Consider the following 18,186-nt stretch of genomic DNA (forward strand, 5'->3'; position numbering starts at 1 on the left):
TCTTCAGACCAAACACTCACGTTCCTTAGTACGTTCCTTAGTGCATCCTTCGTTGCCCTAGAAACAGAGTGAGTAGAGAGTGTGTTGTCCAGACCTTCTTCTGCGCACGTCCGATGTAACTGTTTACGAGGGACTGAAAAATCCCCACCTTGTCCCCGTAGAGATGTTATTACTTGTCCTGGGATGTTCCACAGAGTTACATTAATCTTATCAATAGATACAAGCAGGCAACGCCACCAGGCCAGGTTACAGGTCAGATCTGTGGAGAGGCGAGCCCACTCACTCTTGTTTTGTATGTCTTTCATGTCTTTAAGAATTTGTCTGCCTTAAACATATGTAGTTGAATAAATGTGAGATGGTAAATTTAATGCCACACTGCGGAGCCTTTGTTTTACTCATCAGTGTCTTTGAGTGTTTAGGAAAGCACTATGTATTATTATTAGTCCAGTTTTTCCACTATTCCAGGCTAAGCAGGAACACTATTGCCATGGAGACAAACAGGTGGTGGACTCTTTACAAAAAGTTACATAAAAGAAAGCAATTGTAACATGATGAAGTCACTGTTGTTGCCGTTTAGGAGCAGAATATAAAGTCCAGTTTGAGTTTTTTGTTTGACAGAATATTTTATGACCTCCACATTCATCTGCTGCTCCGAAGTACAAGTATCTCAAGTTCACAGAGTACACACAGAGTACTGCAAACACTTCAAATAAGACTGAATGATTTTGGGGAAAAATATCCAATATTTTCGGATGAACATTGTAATTGTGATTAAATTTGTGATTTCTGTCCATGTTTTAAATCCGTCCAGAATAACTGACAAAAAATAACATGTTTGTACAGATTTAAACTACAGTGAGACCGCATGGAGACACAGGGAGGGCATCTGACACACAGGGACATTTCAGAACATAGAGGTCTAGATTGCAGAGGTCTAAACTACAGGGTTAGCGTTTTTTATGCAGAATAAGACCCCATTGATGCACAGGGAGGGCATCTGACACAGCGACATTTCAGAACATGTTTGAACAGATCTAAACTACAAGGTTAGCAGTTATTATACAGAATAAAACGGGATTTTGCTTGTAGAGGAAATGATGGAAATTGAAATATGTCAGCCTTTGTGACGTCAAAAGACTTTTACCTCCTCCACATTCATCTGCTGCACAGAGACACACCTCCGAAGTACAAGTATCTCAAGTACACAGTGTACACACAAAGTACTGCAGTCAAGAGTACTGCAAACATGGCTCTGACGCATTCACACGTTTTATGAACTTTTATGATTTTCCATCACTTTACCATCTGTGCTGATGAAAAGTCTTTATACGGAACATTACTCAAGTACAGGGTGGCCCAAAAGTCACTGACAGTTGAAAAAAATTCATTCATTTCTTTTATTTTTGCAGAGAATTTAGAACTATGCTTCCGACATTAATATGAACAAATATAGCACCAAGGAACGAACCCTCACTGTACAGTGGTACTTTGAGTCACATGGGTCAAATTCAGAAACCCAGGGGTGTCACATTGACATTTTAATACCAGAGATGCCCCGAGAGTCAATGCCATTAAAGGAATAATAAGTCGTTTTCAAAGACAGAGTGCAGTATGTGATCTCCACAGACCTGACTAGTCCTGATTTCTTCCTGTGGGTTTATCTTAAAGAAAAGGTGTTTCAATGCTTTCAAATGTTATGCAAAGTGTGTTGGATAGAACTATTCAATGTGAAACCAAAATTTTTTTAAATTAGGTCATTTTTACTTCTCCTAGTTTAAGTAGAAATAAGTTCAAGTGTAAGTGAACAATTATAACTGTATATATTGCCAAAAATCTCGAAAGATTCAGTTTACCTACTGCTAAAATTTGGTTCCTCCTCTGTTCCTTTCCTCTGACTCTCTCCCCTGCTCCTCTGACTCACTCTTCTGCTCCTCTCCTCCTCCGACCCTTTCCTCTGGTCCTCTGACCCTTTCCTCTGCTCCTCTGACCCCCCCCCCCCCCCCCCCCCTCCCCCCCTCCTCTGATCATCTGATTCTCTCCTCTAAGTCTCTCTTCTGGTCCTCTCCTCTGGCCCTCTCTTCAGCTCCTCCGACCCTCTCCTCTGATCTGATCATCTGGAGCTGCCTCTAGGGCTCTCCTCCTCTCCTTTGCCCCTCTCCCCCTCTCCTTTGCCCCTCTCCTCTGCTCCTTTGCCCCTCTCCTCCTCTCCTTTACCCCTCTCCTTTGCCCCTTTCCCCCTCTCCTTTGCCTCTCTCCTCTGCTAAATGAATCAGTCGTTGTATACATCTTTTCATCTCGCTTTAGGACTAGTTAATGAAATAGATAAACGTACCGTAAACAGCAGTCCCACGTGTCCGCAGGACGTGTCTCGCGGTGTTTGGGGCTCTTCTCGCGGTGCTTGGGCTCGGGCAGCGGCTCAAACTTGTCTCTGGCGCAGCTTCGGTCACATTCTGCGTAGAGAGAGCGGCGCTGCGGCGAGCTGCGCACAAACTACTGCAGAAATGGTAAGAAAAACTACGGATAAACAGCTCGGAACAGGCTCGACATGGGGATAGGAGACGGGGTTTGGAGCCTTTAGTGAAGTGTTCTGTCCTGGTTAAGTTTCAGGGAGCTTTTGATGCGTACATGTGGAGAGAGCGCGAGGCCTGCGGAGCCTGCACAAGTTTAGCTGCTATGTTGCTAACGTGTCTGTTTTGTTCGGCTTTAGGGAAGTTTAACATTACTTCTCGTGTAAACACTCCTCCAGTCATACCGTAATGTCCCCTGGATGCACAGCGAACTAAACCCGCTTCTCAAAGTAGCGTCTGTTTCTATTTCTCCACGTTAGCTTTAGCCTAATGCTAACTTAAGTTCCGTACGCAGGTCACGCACAGGCCCAGGGCAACACGTGGGTAAGTGAGGCGCAGAGGAATGTGGGATATCTGATGTTATAAGATTTTTTTATTTTTAGAATACAGGGATCAGGCAATGACCCCGCGCATGTTTCCTTGAGCTGTTTAAGGACACGTTTTTAGATTTGTCACATTATTTGTGCAAACTGAAGCACCACGTGGAGCTGCGTAAGCACGTGTTCAGCGTTAGCTTTGCATTTGTGCATCAGTGCTTATCAACCTTTAAAAGTGCCACCTAAGAAATGATTTGCCTTTCTGAATACCTCCAGGACAATTCCAGATCTAAACTAGGGCTCAATCTAAAATGGTTCAACAGGGGCTAGTCCAAAGGACATGTACCACTGGTCTAGACGGTGGATTTCACACTTCCATGGGAACAACAGTGTAATGTATTGGGATTGGGAGAGATTTGTAGATTGTTTATCTAAGCAATTTTGAAGGGGCTTGTCAGATTTTCAGCTTTTACATGACAATTACTTGCAGAAATGTTGAGCACCCTACACTTTCACTTCATCCACATGTATTCAGGTGTAGAAATTGTACTCAACAATAACTTTACTTGAAAATAATATTACTCAAGTAGAAGTTCAAAGTAATGGTCAAAGAAATTTGTTGACCAAGTAAAAAATGAAAAGTACTACTCAAGAGTAACTGTTGGGATGTAACATCTGATTTATAAGTTGAAGTGAATGTAGAATTTTTCCATTCTGAAATTTTTAACATTCAGATGAAACCGGATTTTAAAGGTCCTATGTTATGGCTTAAAACTCACAAGTCAATTTTACCTGTTATAATGTTGTCTCCTCAAAAACATACCTGGAGTCGTTTTGTTTCATTCACACATGTTTGACCAATCCTTTATTAGTCTGTCTTCATTTCCAGGGCACAAAATCTCTGTTCTACTTTGTAATGGCTGCTTTTTTACCTTTGTAAAAAACTGGCAATTACAGGGCTGAAATTATTTGAGTGATTCTAGTAATGGTGTAGAGTGTTTTCTTTTAAAGAGACAAACTCAGCCTAAATATGCAGGGTTTGTGTGTTAAACATTTGTGAAATGAAACCACTCCAGGTATGTTCGTTATGAGGAAACATAACATGGATGTGAAAATGGCATAATCTGTCAATTCACTGAAATGGTGACCTCTGTTCTGAACAACTGGACTTTACACCAGACCTATTGTGCCATGGGGCAAATAAATGGGCACAGTGGGCAGTTTTAATTAAACTTGAAAGTCAGATTCTTGGGTGTGTTTGCATCGATTTAGAATCAGTGATGCATCACCCTTAGTATTAACCCTTGTGTTTCTATGTCCAGGTGTTGTTGCACGTGCTGTTTGAGCATGCGGCTGGCTATGCGCTGTTTGCAGTCAAAGAGGTGGAGGAGATTGGGATGTTACTGCCTCAGGTGAGTGGGGCTAATCCAGATGACCTGCTGAGAGGGACTGTTTCACCCACAGGACAGGACTGACCAGTTACGCATGAATTTTTCAGTTGTCCTTCACACATACAGCAAAATTAGTATCATTAAGTAAAATTCACCAATGTGGTCTTTTTTTTCTTCTTTTTTTTTCTGACAATTTACATTTCTGGCGAGCTCCCATTGTATCTCCCCAACCACACTGCAACATCTGGGAGGGCATCTGACATGCAACAACATCTGCAGATTAACTAGAGACATTTGACCTGCCCCATCTCAGTCTAGCTCTACAGGGTAACAGGAGAATGGGAGGGCATCTGACACACAGGGTTTGTTGTCTGACTGCTGCCTCTGTGATGTCCCCAGGTGGAGGAGAGTGTGCTGAGTCTGGCTAAGTTTAACAGTATTGTGAGTCTGGCTGCCTTCTTCCCCTTTAAATCTGCTCAAGCTGCTCTGGAAAACATGAACGCCATCTCAGAAGGTAAGGCTGTCCTGCACCCGTCCCAGAGCTTTTAATCATGTTATAGTTGTTTATCCATCACCAATTACTCGCCTGAAGTTGTGTTTCGTGCATGTCTTGGTAATCTTTAATCACTTATTTTCAAGATGCCATTTGGTGATCTACCCTGTTTTCACCTCCACCAATACACGCCCACTGTGTGCTTCACACACGTACTCCCTTCTCCAGTTTTATTTTCTTTGATGTGCATAGGACTTGGCAGTGTCACATAGTCATTTTGGTACAAATGGGCAACAATGGGCTGCAGTGTGAAGTGCAGCTATCCATACTAGGGTCTGGCAGCATGCAGTGCTTTGTTGTGATGATGTTCGGCTCCCATTGGGCACTAGTTTTCTAACACGGAAGTCAGTGGACTTGTTAAGACGTTTTACATCAGTAGTGTGATGTAAAAGGAATTAAGATAAACTTTAACATGATGATCCACAGTTGTCATAGATTACAACTTGAGCAAACACAAGCACTTTGGGGCTGATTTAACTGCTCAGTCCTGGAGAAGGAACAGTTGTCGTCACTCAATTTTAGTGGATTACCAGATTATGTAAAACAAACACAACATCTGTTCTTCTGAACAACTGGACTTTGATGCAGTGATCTGTATATAGTTTTATATTTTATTAATGCTATTATGGGGATAAAGGTGCTCTATTCACTGACCCAAATTAACAACTTTTCACAGCGCTAGCTCAGTGTGCCGTTCAATTCAGCCTGTGTCTTTGCCACTCACTGTGCTTTTTTGTTTGGCTTTTTTTCACAATCTGACTCCTGTGCTTTCATACAACAAAACTCCACTCCCTAAACTCACTCATGGATCATAAATACACAGCACTCTCCTGTTGTGCATGCACCATGCAGAAACGAGCTCTGCACTGATTCTGTGTGCTCCGTGTGCTTCCGTTGTGTCCTCTACATTGTAACTCAGATGGTCTCCCTCAGGTCTGGTTCAGTCTTCCCTCGTATTCTCTTTAGGCCTTGTTCATGCTGATCTGAAGTTGTTTCTGGAGACAAATCTTCCTCGTTCTGGGAAAAAGAAGCCGATGTTGGGAGTGTCCGATGCAAAGATTGGCGCCGCCCTGCAGGAGGAGTTTGGAATGTCCATTCAGACCGGAGGAGTGGTGGGCGAAATACTCAGAGGTGAGGGAGGGGCCACACACGGTTAAAAGTATCAAATCTCATACCAAAACATAGTCTTGAAACTAGATACTCATTTGAGCAGGTTTCGATTCTAAAGTTCCCATTCACAGGACAGAAATAAACTTTTCCTGAATAACTTTAGCATGATCTTGAGCTGTATAAGTCCACATAGGTTCCATAGTGGTCCATGAGTGTATACAAACCTACCTGAACAACTGAAGGATTACACAGATATAAGGCCACATGGGAATTGAAAAGGTACCGTATTTTCCGGACTATAAGTCGCACCAGCAAAAAATGCAATAATAATGAAAAAAAAAAACATGTCACACTGGACTATAAGTTGCATTTTTGGGGGGGAAACTTGTTTTACAAAATCCAAGACCAAGAACAGACATTTTATCTTTAAAGGCAAGTTATAATAACAATAAAATGGAGAACAGGCTGAATAGCAGTACAACACGCCAACATAACATTTATAATTATTCAGCTACATGAAGCATAGACGGCCAACTGAATACGTCTCTAGTTATGAATAACTTAATATCTTACGTTAACATATCAAAACATAAAAAAACAAGCTAACGAGTTTACTCTCATCTCACTCCAAATCACTAAATCCATTGAATTCGTCATCATTGGCGTCACTTCTGGACTGCGCCACATGGCTTTCATACTGGTACACAAGCCTAAATGTGAAATTATATTAACTATATTATATTTTAATAATTTCACATACAAGTCATACCCCCAGCCAAACTATGAAGTGACTTTTATAGTCCGGAAAATACAATACTGCCATTTAATGTTGAAAATCACATTCTATTCTCTCTTCTACATGTATATGACCCAAACTGCACTCACAAGACTACACCTGCAGGGGGAGCTCATGCAAAGACCAACTGTTTATACAGCGAAAAGGATTAGGAAACGGTTGCGTGTTGAATCTACATTTTTACAAATACATTGACTCCAGTCTTGAGCTAACTCAATAACGAGCAGATTAATGACCATTTGTTTAACCTTGTACAGGAGCTGAGGTCTGGGGTTGTGCTGATGAATTCTTTTATCCTGAATCTCCTGATGGTTCATACTGAAAATCTGAACAGCCTCTAGCTCAGAATCTCATAAGTAGAGATGCATTATCATGGAATTTTCATCAGATAACACAAAGATGTTTATCTCTGATCATGCATTTTAAATGAACCAGATTTTTTTTTTTATGTATAATTTTATTTTTTTTTGTTTTTGGGCTTAAATGTGATTAAAGCACACCATTAGTAAATGATATTTACAAATAGGAAGCGGCAGGATTGGGTTCTAACTTAAAAGCTCAATATAAATTAATTCCCATGTCCTGGTAATGTTTCATATAACAAAATAAAACATTTTACAATGTGGCAAGAATGGTTCATGTAGATCTGTATTAGAATTAGAAGTTTTCATGTCAAAGGAGCAAATGGTAAAATTGATTCTGAATTATTCACCTGTCTTGTCCCGCTCTCCTGTTTGTGTCTGTCCTCCATCTCTCATCTGTGTCTTGTCTCATCTGTTATGCTCACCCTCTTCTCACCTGTTTCACCTGTCTGTCCCGCTCTCCTCAGGTGTCCGTCTGCACTTTCATGCCCTGGTCAAAGGTCTGACCGCTCTGGCTGCCTCTAAAGCTCAGCTGGGTTTGGGTCACAGCTACTCTAGGGCAAAGGTCAAGTTTAACGTCAACAGAGCTGACAACATGATCATCCAGTCCATCGCTCTGCTCGACCAGCTCGACAAGGACATAAACACGTTTTCTATGCGGGTCCGGTGAGTGCTCCTGTTTCTCTCTCCTCACCCCTCACTCCCTTAAGTCTTTCTTGTCACTTCTGCAGCATGTCTTAGATCTCTCACATGCGTAGGACCCTGTGGGCTCCATTTTTGAGGACTTGCCTATACAGTTATGAATAGCTAAGCCACCAGTCCAGTTATTGTCATATCCACCCTGATCCCTCATCTCCTCCTAAAGCTTACCGCAGCCTGTGCCTCGTGTGCTCGCTGTATAGAAACAGGAGGAACAGCGCCCCCTCTGGCTCTCTGCTCCTCGGTGCAGTCTGAAGGAGCGTGACAGTCCGGAGGGAACATGAGCTTTATGCTGGTCCAAAAACACTTAAGACTTCCTCTTTAGTATTGTCTAAACTCAAAACATGCACAAAAGGTCAAATCCTCCAGTTAAGTCCCATAAACTGTATAAAGAAGTGGACTGAGGGAGCATGGCGCCTCTCCACTGTTTTAACTTCCTTCCTCTCCCTTTGTCGAGAATGATACAATTACTGCTTCCCAGAGCTAATAAAAATGGTAACTGATAACACTACATACTGCTGCCTGGTGTCCTTCCTCTTCCGTGCTCTCAATCTTCAAACTGTATAGTAATGAGTTCTGTCCCCCCTTACAGCGAATGGTACGGTTACCACTTCCCAGAGCTGATAAAGATAGTCCCTGATAACTCAACGTACTGTCGTTTGACTCAGCTGATTGGGAACCGGAAGGAGCTGTCAGAGGAGAGTCTGGAAGCTCTGGAGGAGGTGGTGATGGATGGAGCCAAAGCACAGGCCATTCTGGAAGCTTCAAGGCAATCTATGGGTCTGTACTGTGTTTAATATAAGTATAGAGTGTAGGTCAGTTCTATACAAGTATATGCAGCTATATAATGTGTACTCTAAGTCTATGGGTCCGTACTATACTCGCAATGACAGACCAAGTTCTGATGTCGTTTTGCTGAAACATGCCCCTTATTTGCCCACCCGGACTGCAGTGTCCTTGGTGTCTAACACAGGGGGGCAGAGCAGCTCTCTCATAAACCTGAGGTGAAGGTTCATTTCCTCACCCCGGAGCCTGTCGGGAGAAACAAGTTCCAATCAAAGCTTAAAGCTTGTTAAAAGTGCAAATTATGTTTGTCTAATTCTAAATTGGTCTAGTGGGTGGTACCTCTCCTAAATATTTATCATAGTTTTACAACAGTTATGTGGTAGGTTGTGAATAAAACTAAAATACAGGAAGTATGAGTTGTAAAACAAATTCCTCTGCATATGTCACATATATGTAAAACTGCCTTCCTTGTGCATAAATTGTCTGCATTTTTCTGACTGTTTAAACGTTGTTTTAACAAAATCATGACCATCAGAACTATTGTAAAGAAGGGCCAGAACATTTCTAAATGACATTATGGTAGATACGTTATGAAAATGCCTCTGTGTCACATCTGCTGCCCATGATCAACCAGGAAGTTCAATTTTATATATATATATATAATTACTTCAATGACCAAAAAAATCTCACCTCGTTGTTTTTCTAGACTTGTAAGTTATTAAATATAACTTTAACCCTCATTCTGTCTCTCTTTCTGCTCTCATCCATTATTTTCAACCTTTCTCTTGTCTTCAGGCATGGACATCTCCCCCATCGACCTGATAAACATTGAACGGTTCTCGAGTAGAGTGGTGTCACTGGCTGCATACAGACTGGAGCTGCAGGAGTACCTCAGGTCAAAGATGGGACAGGTGGCTCCCAACCTGGCAGCCCTCATTGGAGAAGTGGTGAGTGTCTGGGGGTATTATTCAAAAATCCATTATAAATTGCTTTTTATAATATATTTTTAGACACCAGAGTAATAGATTTTAAAACATTTCTCCAAATCCCTCGACTGTCCAGTTTTACAAATCAATTTCCCAAAGGGTCATCTGTCAAAAATTACAGGTTACATTTTCTCCTTTTTAAAGGTCCTGTATTACACAAAATTGTCTTGTACCCAAAACGTTATAAACATGGCTAAAAGCTCACAAGTAACTCTTTTAGTCTGTCTACATCTCCAAAGCTCAAAATGCTCTGTTCCACCTTGTGATGTCATGAAGTGAGAATTTTTATGATAACAGCTTCTTTTACTTTTAGTTCAGTGGAGATTGGCAATTTCAGGACTGCAACGATTAAAATGATTCTAATCAAGGTGCATGGCGTTTACAAACACAGTGGAGCACTTCCTGTATAATCCCATGACATCACAAGGTGGAACAGAGTGTTTTCTGTTTGAGAGAAGACCTCCGCCTAAATATGCAGGATTCGCGTGTTAAACATGTCAATGACACAAAACACAACTCGAGGTCTGTTTGTGATGATTATAACATAGATCAGGCAATGTAAGATGGGCCCTTTAAACTTATAATATTAATAAAAAGTTCTCAAATTGCAAGTTTATAAATGAAGTATCAAAATCTGTCTAGACAACCAAAAGTGTATGATAGGTGTGTGTTAAATCTTGTGTTGGACTGATGATGTAATGCCAAATCTGTCAATCCCCTGAAATGGTTTGATGAGAAACAATCCGGTGCTGATGGTCCAACCCCTCCCTCCCTTCCTCCTCCCTCACCTGTTCTTATCTCTCTAACCTCTGGCTCTGTCTCCCCCCACAGGTTGGAGCGCGCCTCATCTCTCATGCTGGCAGTCTCACGAACCTGGCTAAATACCCCGCCTCCACGGTGCAGATTCTGGGCGCAGAGAAAGCCCTGTTCAGGTACATGGCCCCTCTCCTCCGTGTGGGCGTGGCTTCTGTGATGGCAGGGGGCGGGGCTAGCACGACTGGTTGGGTCATGGATGGGACTGCCCCCCATGATCCCTGGTCCCTGTGTCAGTGCACCCCAAAGTCTGAGAGGCCACTGTGTTAGAGGGTAAAAGGATGGGGCAGACCAGTGAGTCATTGTTTTGACTATCTCCTGTTTATGTACCTTAACTTTTACACTGTTCATATTTTTTTTTTGGACCAATATTGAAAGGATGTAGTTTTCCCATATGTGTCAAAGACACTATTTAATCACTCCTGGATGAAAGAGGGAATACAGAGATGGTTTCAACAGCGGTCAGTGCTTCAGCGTTTCGGCTCCATAGAGAGGCTGTGTTTTTATTAAAAATCCTGAACAGGAATGGTGGACTTCAATATAATCTACCCGCTGTTTAAAGAAGCATTCTCAGTCCTTGGACAGACTAGGCAATTGGATGCAAATCAGGTAATTCAGGTAAGACTGCCAATATACAATGGGGTTTCTCTCTAATCCTGCTCTGCCTTACTAAGTCCAGCCACAATGAAAGGAGTTTTAAAGTCCCGGTGTTTCAGGCCAGTTCTATCAATGGAAAATTGTTTCTGTATGGAGCCAAAATGTCATTTTCTGAAACAGTCCAAATGGCCACAGTTGAAACCTTCTCTGTATATAGATTCAAGGGGCCCATATTTCACCATTTCTGATCTATGTCATGTTTCCTCATCAAAAACATAGTTGAAGCTGTGTTGTCTCATTCACACAAAACCCTGCATAGTTGGGCTGAGTTCTTCGTTCAGACAGAAAATGCTGTATTCCTTGTGATGTCATGTGGTAATACAGGAAGTGCTCCACTGTGTTTTTAAACTCCACACACCTTCACTCATTTGTACAGTTTCTGCTCTGGAGTTGCCAGACTTGACTAAACAAAAGCTAAAAGGAGCTGTTCACCACTTCATGACAGATGTAGACATACTAATAATAAAGGGTTACTCAAACATGTGTGAAAAACACAACTCCAGGTATGTTGTGAGCTTTTGCTGTTAGTGCCTCAAAAACAGTCAATTCTACATAATTTTAATATTACTATTTGGCCTTGTACTTGTTTTAATCACAACAAACAAAATGTACAGGAAGATTTGTGCCATTTAAAAAAAGTTACATTTTTGCCAATATGGACATTCAAATGTACTTTTTAAAACGAGAGTACACAACCACTTGGACAGGTCAGTGACAAGTCATACTCAAGTTTTAAGTAGTTTGAACTGCAGCAGTTTAGATTTCAGTGATGTTTCTCAAGTCGATAGAACTTGTTTAGTTGGTTTAAATGTGAGGTTTTGTTCTCAGAGCCCTGAAAACCAGAGGAAACACACCCAAATACGGTCTGATCTTCCACTCCACGTTCATTGGTCGTGCGGCTGCCAAAAACAAAGGACGAATCTCCCGTTACCTCGCCAACAAGTGCACAATCGCCTCCAGGATCGACTGCTTCTCTGGTACGAAAAGATCAATTCAACCAGTCCTGACAGAGCACCGACCTTTTAACCAGGGCTGCACCTTTCAAATCTTGGTCTTGATTTGTTTCATCTCCAAACAAAGATTTTAAAATTTTGAGTTAATTAGGTGGGATAATGCCTGTTATAAATAAGTTTTATACCGACCAAGAAGCAGCTTATTAAGAAAAGATAAACAAGCTGAAAATTACAGAACGTACACTGATATCACACTGTGCGGAACTTTGGAACAGAATTCTCCAATTATCTTTGACACTTAAAACAGTGTTGGACACAGATTTCAACAAAATAAAGGTGTTTTCTTAGTTTCAGTTTTTTTGTTTACAAATAATTCTAAAACATACACTTGTGTTTGGCATGTGGTGTACATTAGTTTTGGCCAACTGTAAAACAAGGTCCCTAGTGTGATGTCATTTCCAGCCAGGAAGTAAAATTTAAATGTAAAAAAAATGCCAAATTGGGAGAAGAAATGTAAAACTGTTTTAGTAAACAGTTAAGATTACTCGTGAACCTGTCATGGGCACTTTGTAATATTTCAATGACGAAGGGCAAAGAATTTTCCTTAAACAATGGTTCATTTTGTTTGTTAAAATGTGATACAGGAATATGAAACTTGGCTCTAAAATGATCCAGAACATTTTTTACATAAAGATGTTCCTCGTTTGCCTCATTTTTAATCATGTGACAGTTTGTTTAGTGGGAAAGTATTAAACGTTTCACTTACAGCTCCAAAAATAATTGATGACGTGCTGATTAACCTAAAGCAGACCGTTACATTTTGAGAACAATGAAGGACAACTTTGACAAAAATGTACAAAATTTCGATTTGGAAATAATGGTTTTGTAAGAGGATTCAAGTCAAATTTGCCTCTTAACTTAAACATGGAAATGACCCCCTCATACATGCATAGGTTAATATTGTTTTAAATTTTAAAACGGGTTATTTAAATGTGTGACCTGTGCAGCCCTGAGTCTATTTAAATCTGCTGTGATGTGTTATTTTTCGTCAACAGGATTCATCCCTTGGGTTGATGTTGAAGCTTGTTTCTGAGCAGAATCGTGTTTAACTCAAATCTAAAACCTAAACGCAAGTGGTCGTTTTAATAAGTTCCATATTTTCCAGAGGTGCCAACGAGTGTTTTTGGGGATAAACTTCGGGAGCAGGTGGAGGAGAGACTTTCCTTCTATGAGACTGGAGATATGCCGAGGAAGAACGTGGATGTGATGAAGGAGGCTGTGCAGGAGGTGAGGAGGAGGGGGAGGAGGAGGGGGAAGGATTATAACTATAGACTGAGAATAGAATGGAACACAGTGGCTAGTGTGTTAGCCGTGTTCAAACAGGAAGTGAGCATGTGCGCGCCTCTGGCTCAATCGACTCATTCTGACCTTACATGTAGATTTTAACCTCTACATGATCCTAGGGTTTTTATGTGACATTTTGGTCTGTTATTAATGTTCATATCTTGAGTTGGGGACAAATCTGGTGCATTCTTTCGCTGTGGTCGTTCCCACTAGAGTTTGCAATGGGTTTGAATTACAGTGTTGCTAAGCACAGGAAGAGGCGTTACTTTCACAGGGTCTTATTCTGTGTAACAGCTGCAAACGATAGTTAAAAGTTTTACCAACATTTTTGGACTAGTTTAAAGTTTGGATTTAGGTCTTCTGTCAAATTTTTGCTGGTGGTATTAATGTTTATATTCTTAAATTTGAAATGACCAAAATCTTGATTAGACAAAAAGTCAAAGAACTTTTCAATCAGGTGATTTTTAAACTTAATAAATGCTGTGAATGATGAGCTCCTCTCTCCTGACTCTCTGTGGAGGCACATACTGATTTAATGAGCCTGACACAGCACCAACATTATTATTAGAATTCAAACATTTTAAATTTAAAAGGACAGTTTTTAATTCATTGTGGGCTCCCCTCGCAGGCCGGAGAGGTGGCTGCAGAGATCAAACGCAAACTGGAAAAAAAGGAAAAGAAACGAAAGAAGAAAGAGAAGAAACTCCAGGAACTTGAGGAGAATGGGACCAACGGAGAAGTGGAGGTAAGGAAGAAAACGGAAAAGCAGAGGTGAGGGAGAGGGACTGATGAAACATTGAGGGGGAGAAGTGGAGGTAAAAAAAGAGGGAAACAGAGGGGGGGGGGGGGTGGAGGGAGCAATGGATAGAGGAGGAGAGAGATTTGTACAAAGAGGAAATCTAAACACATGCCAAGATTACTCCTGTCCCAATCACTGCTCAGCTTGTATGAAAAAACAGAAGCAGTCAGATTTGGGGGCTACGGTAAAATGTGAAACTATAATGCATGACAAAACGTTGGAATAGCCTCATCTTAAATGACTAGTAACTCGTCAGTCTGAGATGCACTTATCTTACTTACACAGTAGTGTAGTAATATCCCTGTTTGAACTTTCAGCATACACGCATGATGTTTTTTGGGTCATATTTGCCTTTTTGGAAAGACTGCCCCCTCATGGTCCAGTCTGTGTGGAGCAGACAGGATAGTGCAGGATTTATGGTCGGAGCGTCTTTTATGTTTGTAGCATGTTCATATTGTAAAGACTGTCCCTCCTCATGGTCCAGTCTGTGTGGAACATGCTAAAGCAAAGAGCCCCCGAACCATTGTCTGGTCCCATCAGTGGACCAAGTCACTGAAGAGGGTCTCACACTTCAATCACTTTGTTCTGTGGATTATATCTGTCTGCATTTGTGTAATTTTTCATGTAATACTTACTGTTGTTGTGTTATGCAAAATGTACTTTTTGAAGCTTCTACCATGGTTATGATCCCTCAAAAACATGCCTGAAGAGGTTTTAGATGTCATCCAGGCGTGTTTGAGTAATCTAACTTCTGGGCTGTATTTGAAGTATTTGTAGAATGAGTCTGTACCAGGCTCTGCCCACAGGTCTACATCACCAATGCTCCCACAAGATAATTCTCCATAAATATACAAAAACAAAATGATGCACTACAACCTGACAAACTTGATGTGCAGTAGTTTCATTTGTGGGATACATGCAGATTGTGTTGTGATGGGGCTCTGAAAGAGAAGTGACTTGGTAAAGGGAGGGGGGGACTCTTGTTTTGGGCCTATACAGCATTTTATACACGATTTACCTTTTGTTAGTGGTTGGTAGCCCCATAGAAGTGAAATACCCCCTCTTTATTATTATTTTTTTCTTCCAGCATGAAAACGGAGAGACTGAGACTGAGCCTGTGGTGAAAAAGAAAAAGAAGAAACAGCCCAAGCCTGATGCTCCAGAGGAGGGACAGATGGAGGAGGAGGGCGCTGAGAACGGAGCAGCCCAAGAAACTCCAGCCAAAAAGAAAAAGAAACGCAAGTCTGAGCCACAGGAGGGTGCTGGTGAACAGGAGCCAGAGGAGCAGAGTGTAGAGACTCCAGCTAAAAAGAAGAAAAAGAAAAAGGAGGCAGAATAAAGAGGGGGTGGAGCCAAAGAAGAGGAATGAGGCGGCGTAAAGACTTTTATTTCATTTAAACTTTTTTCTTAAACTTTAAAATTTTTGTTTAAACTTTGTTTGGTATTATGTGCCTTTATAAATATACCTGTAAATATTACATTAAAACATGGACAAAGTTTTTGATTTTTATTCATGTGGTAGAATGTGTAACAGGGAGTGTTCAACCAGCAGCTCTCTGCCTCATCCAAGCAGCTTTATGTGTTGTGCTGAATAACTTAAACGTGTTGAATTTGCCCAACTGTGTACTCAAATGGATAATGGTTTATAGCCATCTGAAAGTACCCACCTAAGGCTGTGGGTCTTAGTTACTCATTTGCTGAAGTGAGTAGCTCTGGCATTTTGGTTTGGTGGTAGTAGCTCACCGAAGGAAAAGTCTGATGTATTGTCTCAGATGGAACACGATGGAGGACGATGCATTTTGAAGTCATATTTGACCTGAAAATCATGAAAAATATTGACGGGTGGAAAAGAGCCCTTCTTGAAAAGTTGTATCAAAACAAGTATAAGAGCACATGACAACAAAGGACTGTTTTGTGTTTAAATGATCCATTCTGTTACTAAAACACAAGTTGACAAAAAAGGTCACATCTTGAGTTGGAGACTTGTAACTTCACAAGAAATATTCTATGTGAGACCTGAGCTTCAACGATAAGAACCTTTATTTGTCCCACGGGTGGAATTCCACTGAAATACATTGTTTTTAGGCCTGTAGTTGACTAAAAGCTGCTGATCGATTTGTCTCAAAACCATTCTGCATCTCCGTTTTTCCCAACTGCACTCATGAGACTACACCTGCAGGGGGAGTTCATGCAAAAAATATTTATGCAGAAAAGTCTGTAAATCATGAGCTTAATCTGACTTTTTACAGATAAATGACAAATACTAAATCTCCACATCTCCTTTCTGTTCTTGTCTCAAAGAAATACTTAAACTCTAAATAAAACTTATTTCAAGGCAAGGGAAGTAACCCAGAGACACTGAAGAATGGGTCAAATCCTGAGGTCACATTTCCTATGGGATAGTGAACAAATATTTAGATAACAGGTGTAATTCTTAAGCGAAAGTTTGTTTAAAACTAAAGGTGCACCTAATCATCTCCTGGAATGTTCCGCAGTATGGCATTGAGCTCATGTTTATTATTTGTGATTAAAACTACATGTGATTTTATAGCTCAAAAGCATCAACACACATCTATTTTTCCAAACATCTGACTTATACTTTCATGTTTTATCACATTCACCAAAAGTATAAGAAGAGCAGATCTGCAGCCTCTCATCAGTTTGTTTGATGAACACTACTCGTTAGTAGTTCGTTGCTTTGCTCTTTTGATATTTTGGATTCTTGTTGAAAGTGTTTTTTTTTCCTCTGCTCAGATCCTGCCAGCCCTGCAGCTTAATTAACTGTAAATAAATACTGTTTTGGCCACCTTTCTACTTTTGGGTCCTGTATCAGTTACTTTTATTCAGTAACTAGACTGTAGTACTACCACAGTCTAAATGTACTATACTGAGGTACTGTATCAAGATTAGTATCTCAGTGGGACTCTCCTGGTCAAATAATAAAAAAAAAAACCCTATCATTTCATCCAGATCAGTTCAAATAGTAAATCTATACAACAGGTTATGTGTTTGTTCATAAGCTGCTACATGAGGGGGACGATGAAAGAGCCTCCTCTGAGCTCTGAGCTGGGACCCTGTGACGCTCTGGGACCCTCTGATGCTCTGGGACCCTGTGTACTGGGTGCTTATCTGTCGTGTTTTTCATGTTTTGATGCCGTGTTTCTGAAGCGTGTGTTTGGCGTGTGGTGTCGCCCCCCGTAAAGACGCGCTCCCACATCCTCTGCACAAGCCCACCACAGCTCCACTCAGCTCTGCAACTATTATGTAACTAATTCAACATTTCAATCAAAATTATTTCAATGTGACCACTTTTTTAGACAAACCCCATGGGTTTCAGAATGATTAGGGCCGTTGACATAGTGATTAACAATTTAAAACAAAATATATCTTTTGAATGGAGAAAGAAGTCCTTCAAATATTTAGTTTAACATTTAAAAAGTCCACACATGTATACAAGAGGAGGGGAGGGCATCTGACACTGCATCTCTAGTCTAATTTCTCAAGAATGTCTGTAAATACTTCAACTTAAACTAACACATACAGACTTTAACAGACTATATTACACATGTACACAATACAGTGAGTACATGTACTACAGTATATGTGGTGTATGTATGTGTGAGTGTGAGTGAGAGTGTGTGTGTGTGTGTGTGTGTGTGCTTGGGCTCTGGTCTGTTCACGAACTTAAACTTACTCGACCAGTCAAGTGTGGACTCGTCATCTCATTCTCATTTTACTAAATTTTATAAACAACACATCAAATACATGAAGTAATATTTATGGAATTATATAGTAAAGAAAAAAAAGAATTTAAAATATATTAAAAAAAAATTGTAGTTACTTAACTTTTTCCTTTGCTACATAATTGCATATGTTACTTAATATATTTGATGTGTGCATATATATATATATATATATATATATATATATATACACACACACTTTATATATACACACTTTATATATACATGTTATAATCTTTACGTGTTATTTGAAGTGTTATTTGTATGTTTGGTCTTTGTAAAATACTGATGCAGTTCAAAGCGCTCGTGT

General features: G+C 40.6%; 1 protein-coding gene and 2 non-coding genes across 3 annotated transcripts; all 3 read left to right on the plus strand.

Moving 5' to 3' along the window:
- Positions 1–2,351: 2,351 nt before the first annotated feature.
- Positions 2,352–16,941, plus strand: nop56 (NOP56 ribonucleoprotein homolog). The gene is made up of 12 exons (XM_033966883.2): positions 2,352–2,504; positions 4,207–4,296; positions 4,675–4,789; positions 5,795–5,959; positions 7,564–7,762; positions 8,388–8,575; positions 9,377–9,528; positions 10,399–10,499; positions 11,866–12,014; positions 13,156–13,277; positions 13,963–14,079; positions 15,221–16,941. The coding sequence occupies exons 1-12, from the start codon at positions 2,502–2,504 to the stop codon at positions 15,470–15,472; spliced, it is 1,653 nt and encodes a 550-aa protein (XP_033822774.1). The 5' UTR covers positions 2,352–2,501; the 3' UTR covers positions 15,473–16,941.
- On the plus strand, positions 8,729–8,845 carry LOC117371727 (small nucleolar RNA SNORA26). Its single transcript, XR_004541478.1, has one exon. It is a non-coding gene; the product is annotated as a small nucleolar RNA SNORA26 (small nucleolar RNA).
- Positions 13,816–13,882, plus strand: LOC117371720 (small nucleolar RNA SNORD57). Its single transcript, XR_004541472.1, has one exon. It is a non-coding gene; the product is annotated as a small nucleolar RNA SNORD57 (small nucleolar RNA).
- Positions 16,942–18,186: the final 1,245 nt, after the last annotated feature.

The sequence above is a fragment of the Periophthalmus magnuspinnatus genome, chromosome 5 (genome assembly GCF_009829125.3).
Source record: "Periophthalmus magnuspinnatus isolate fPerMag1 chromosome 5, fPerMag1.2.pri, whole genome shotgun sequence".
Classification (NCBI taxonomy): Eukaryota; Metazoa; Chordata; class Actinopteri; order Gobiiformes; family Gobiidae; genus Periophthalmus; species Periophthalmus magnuspinnatus.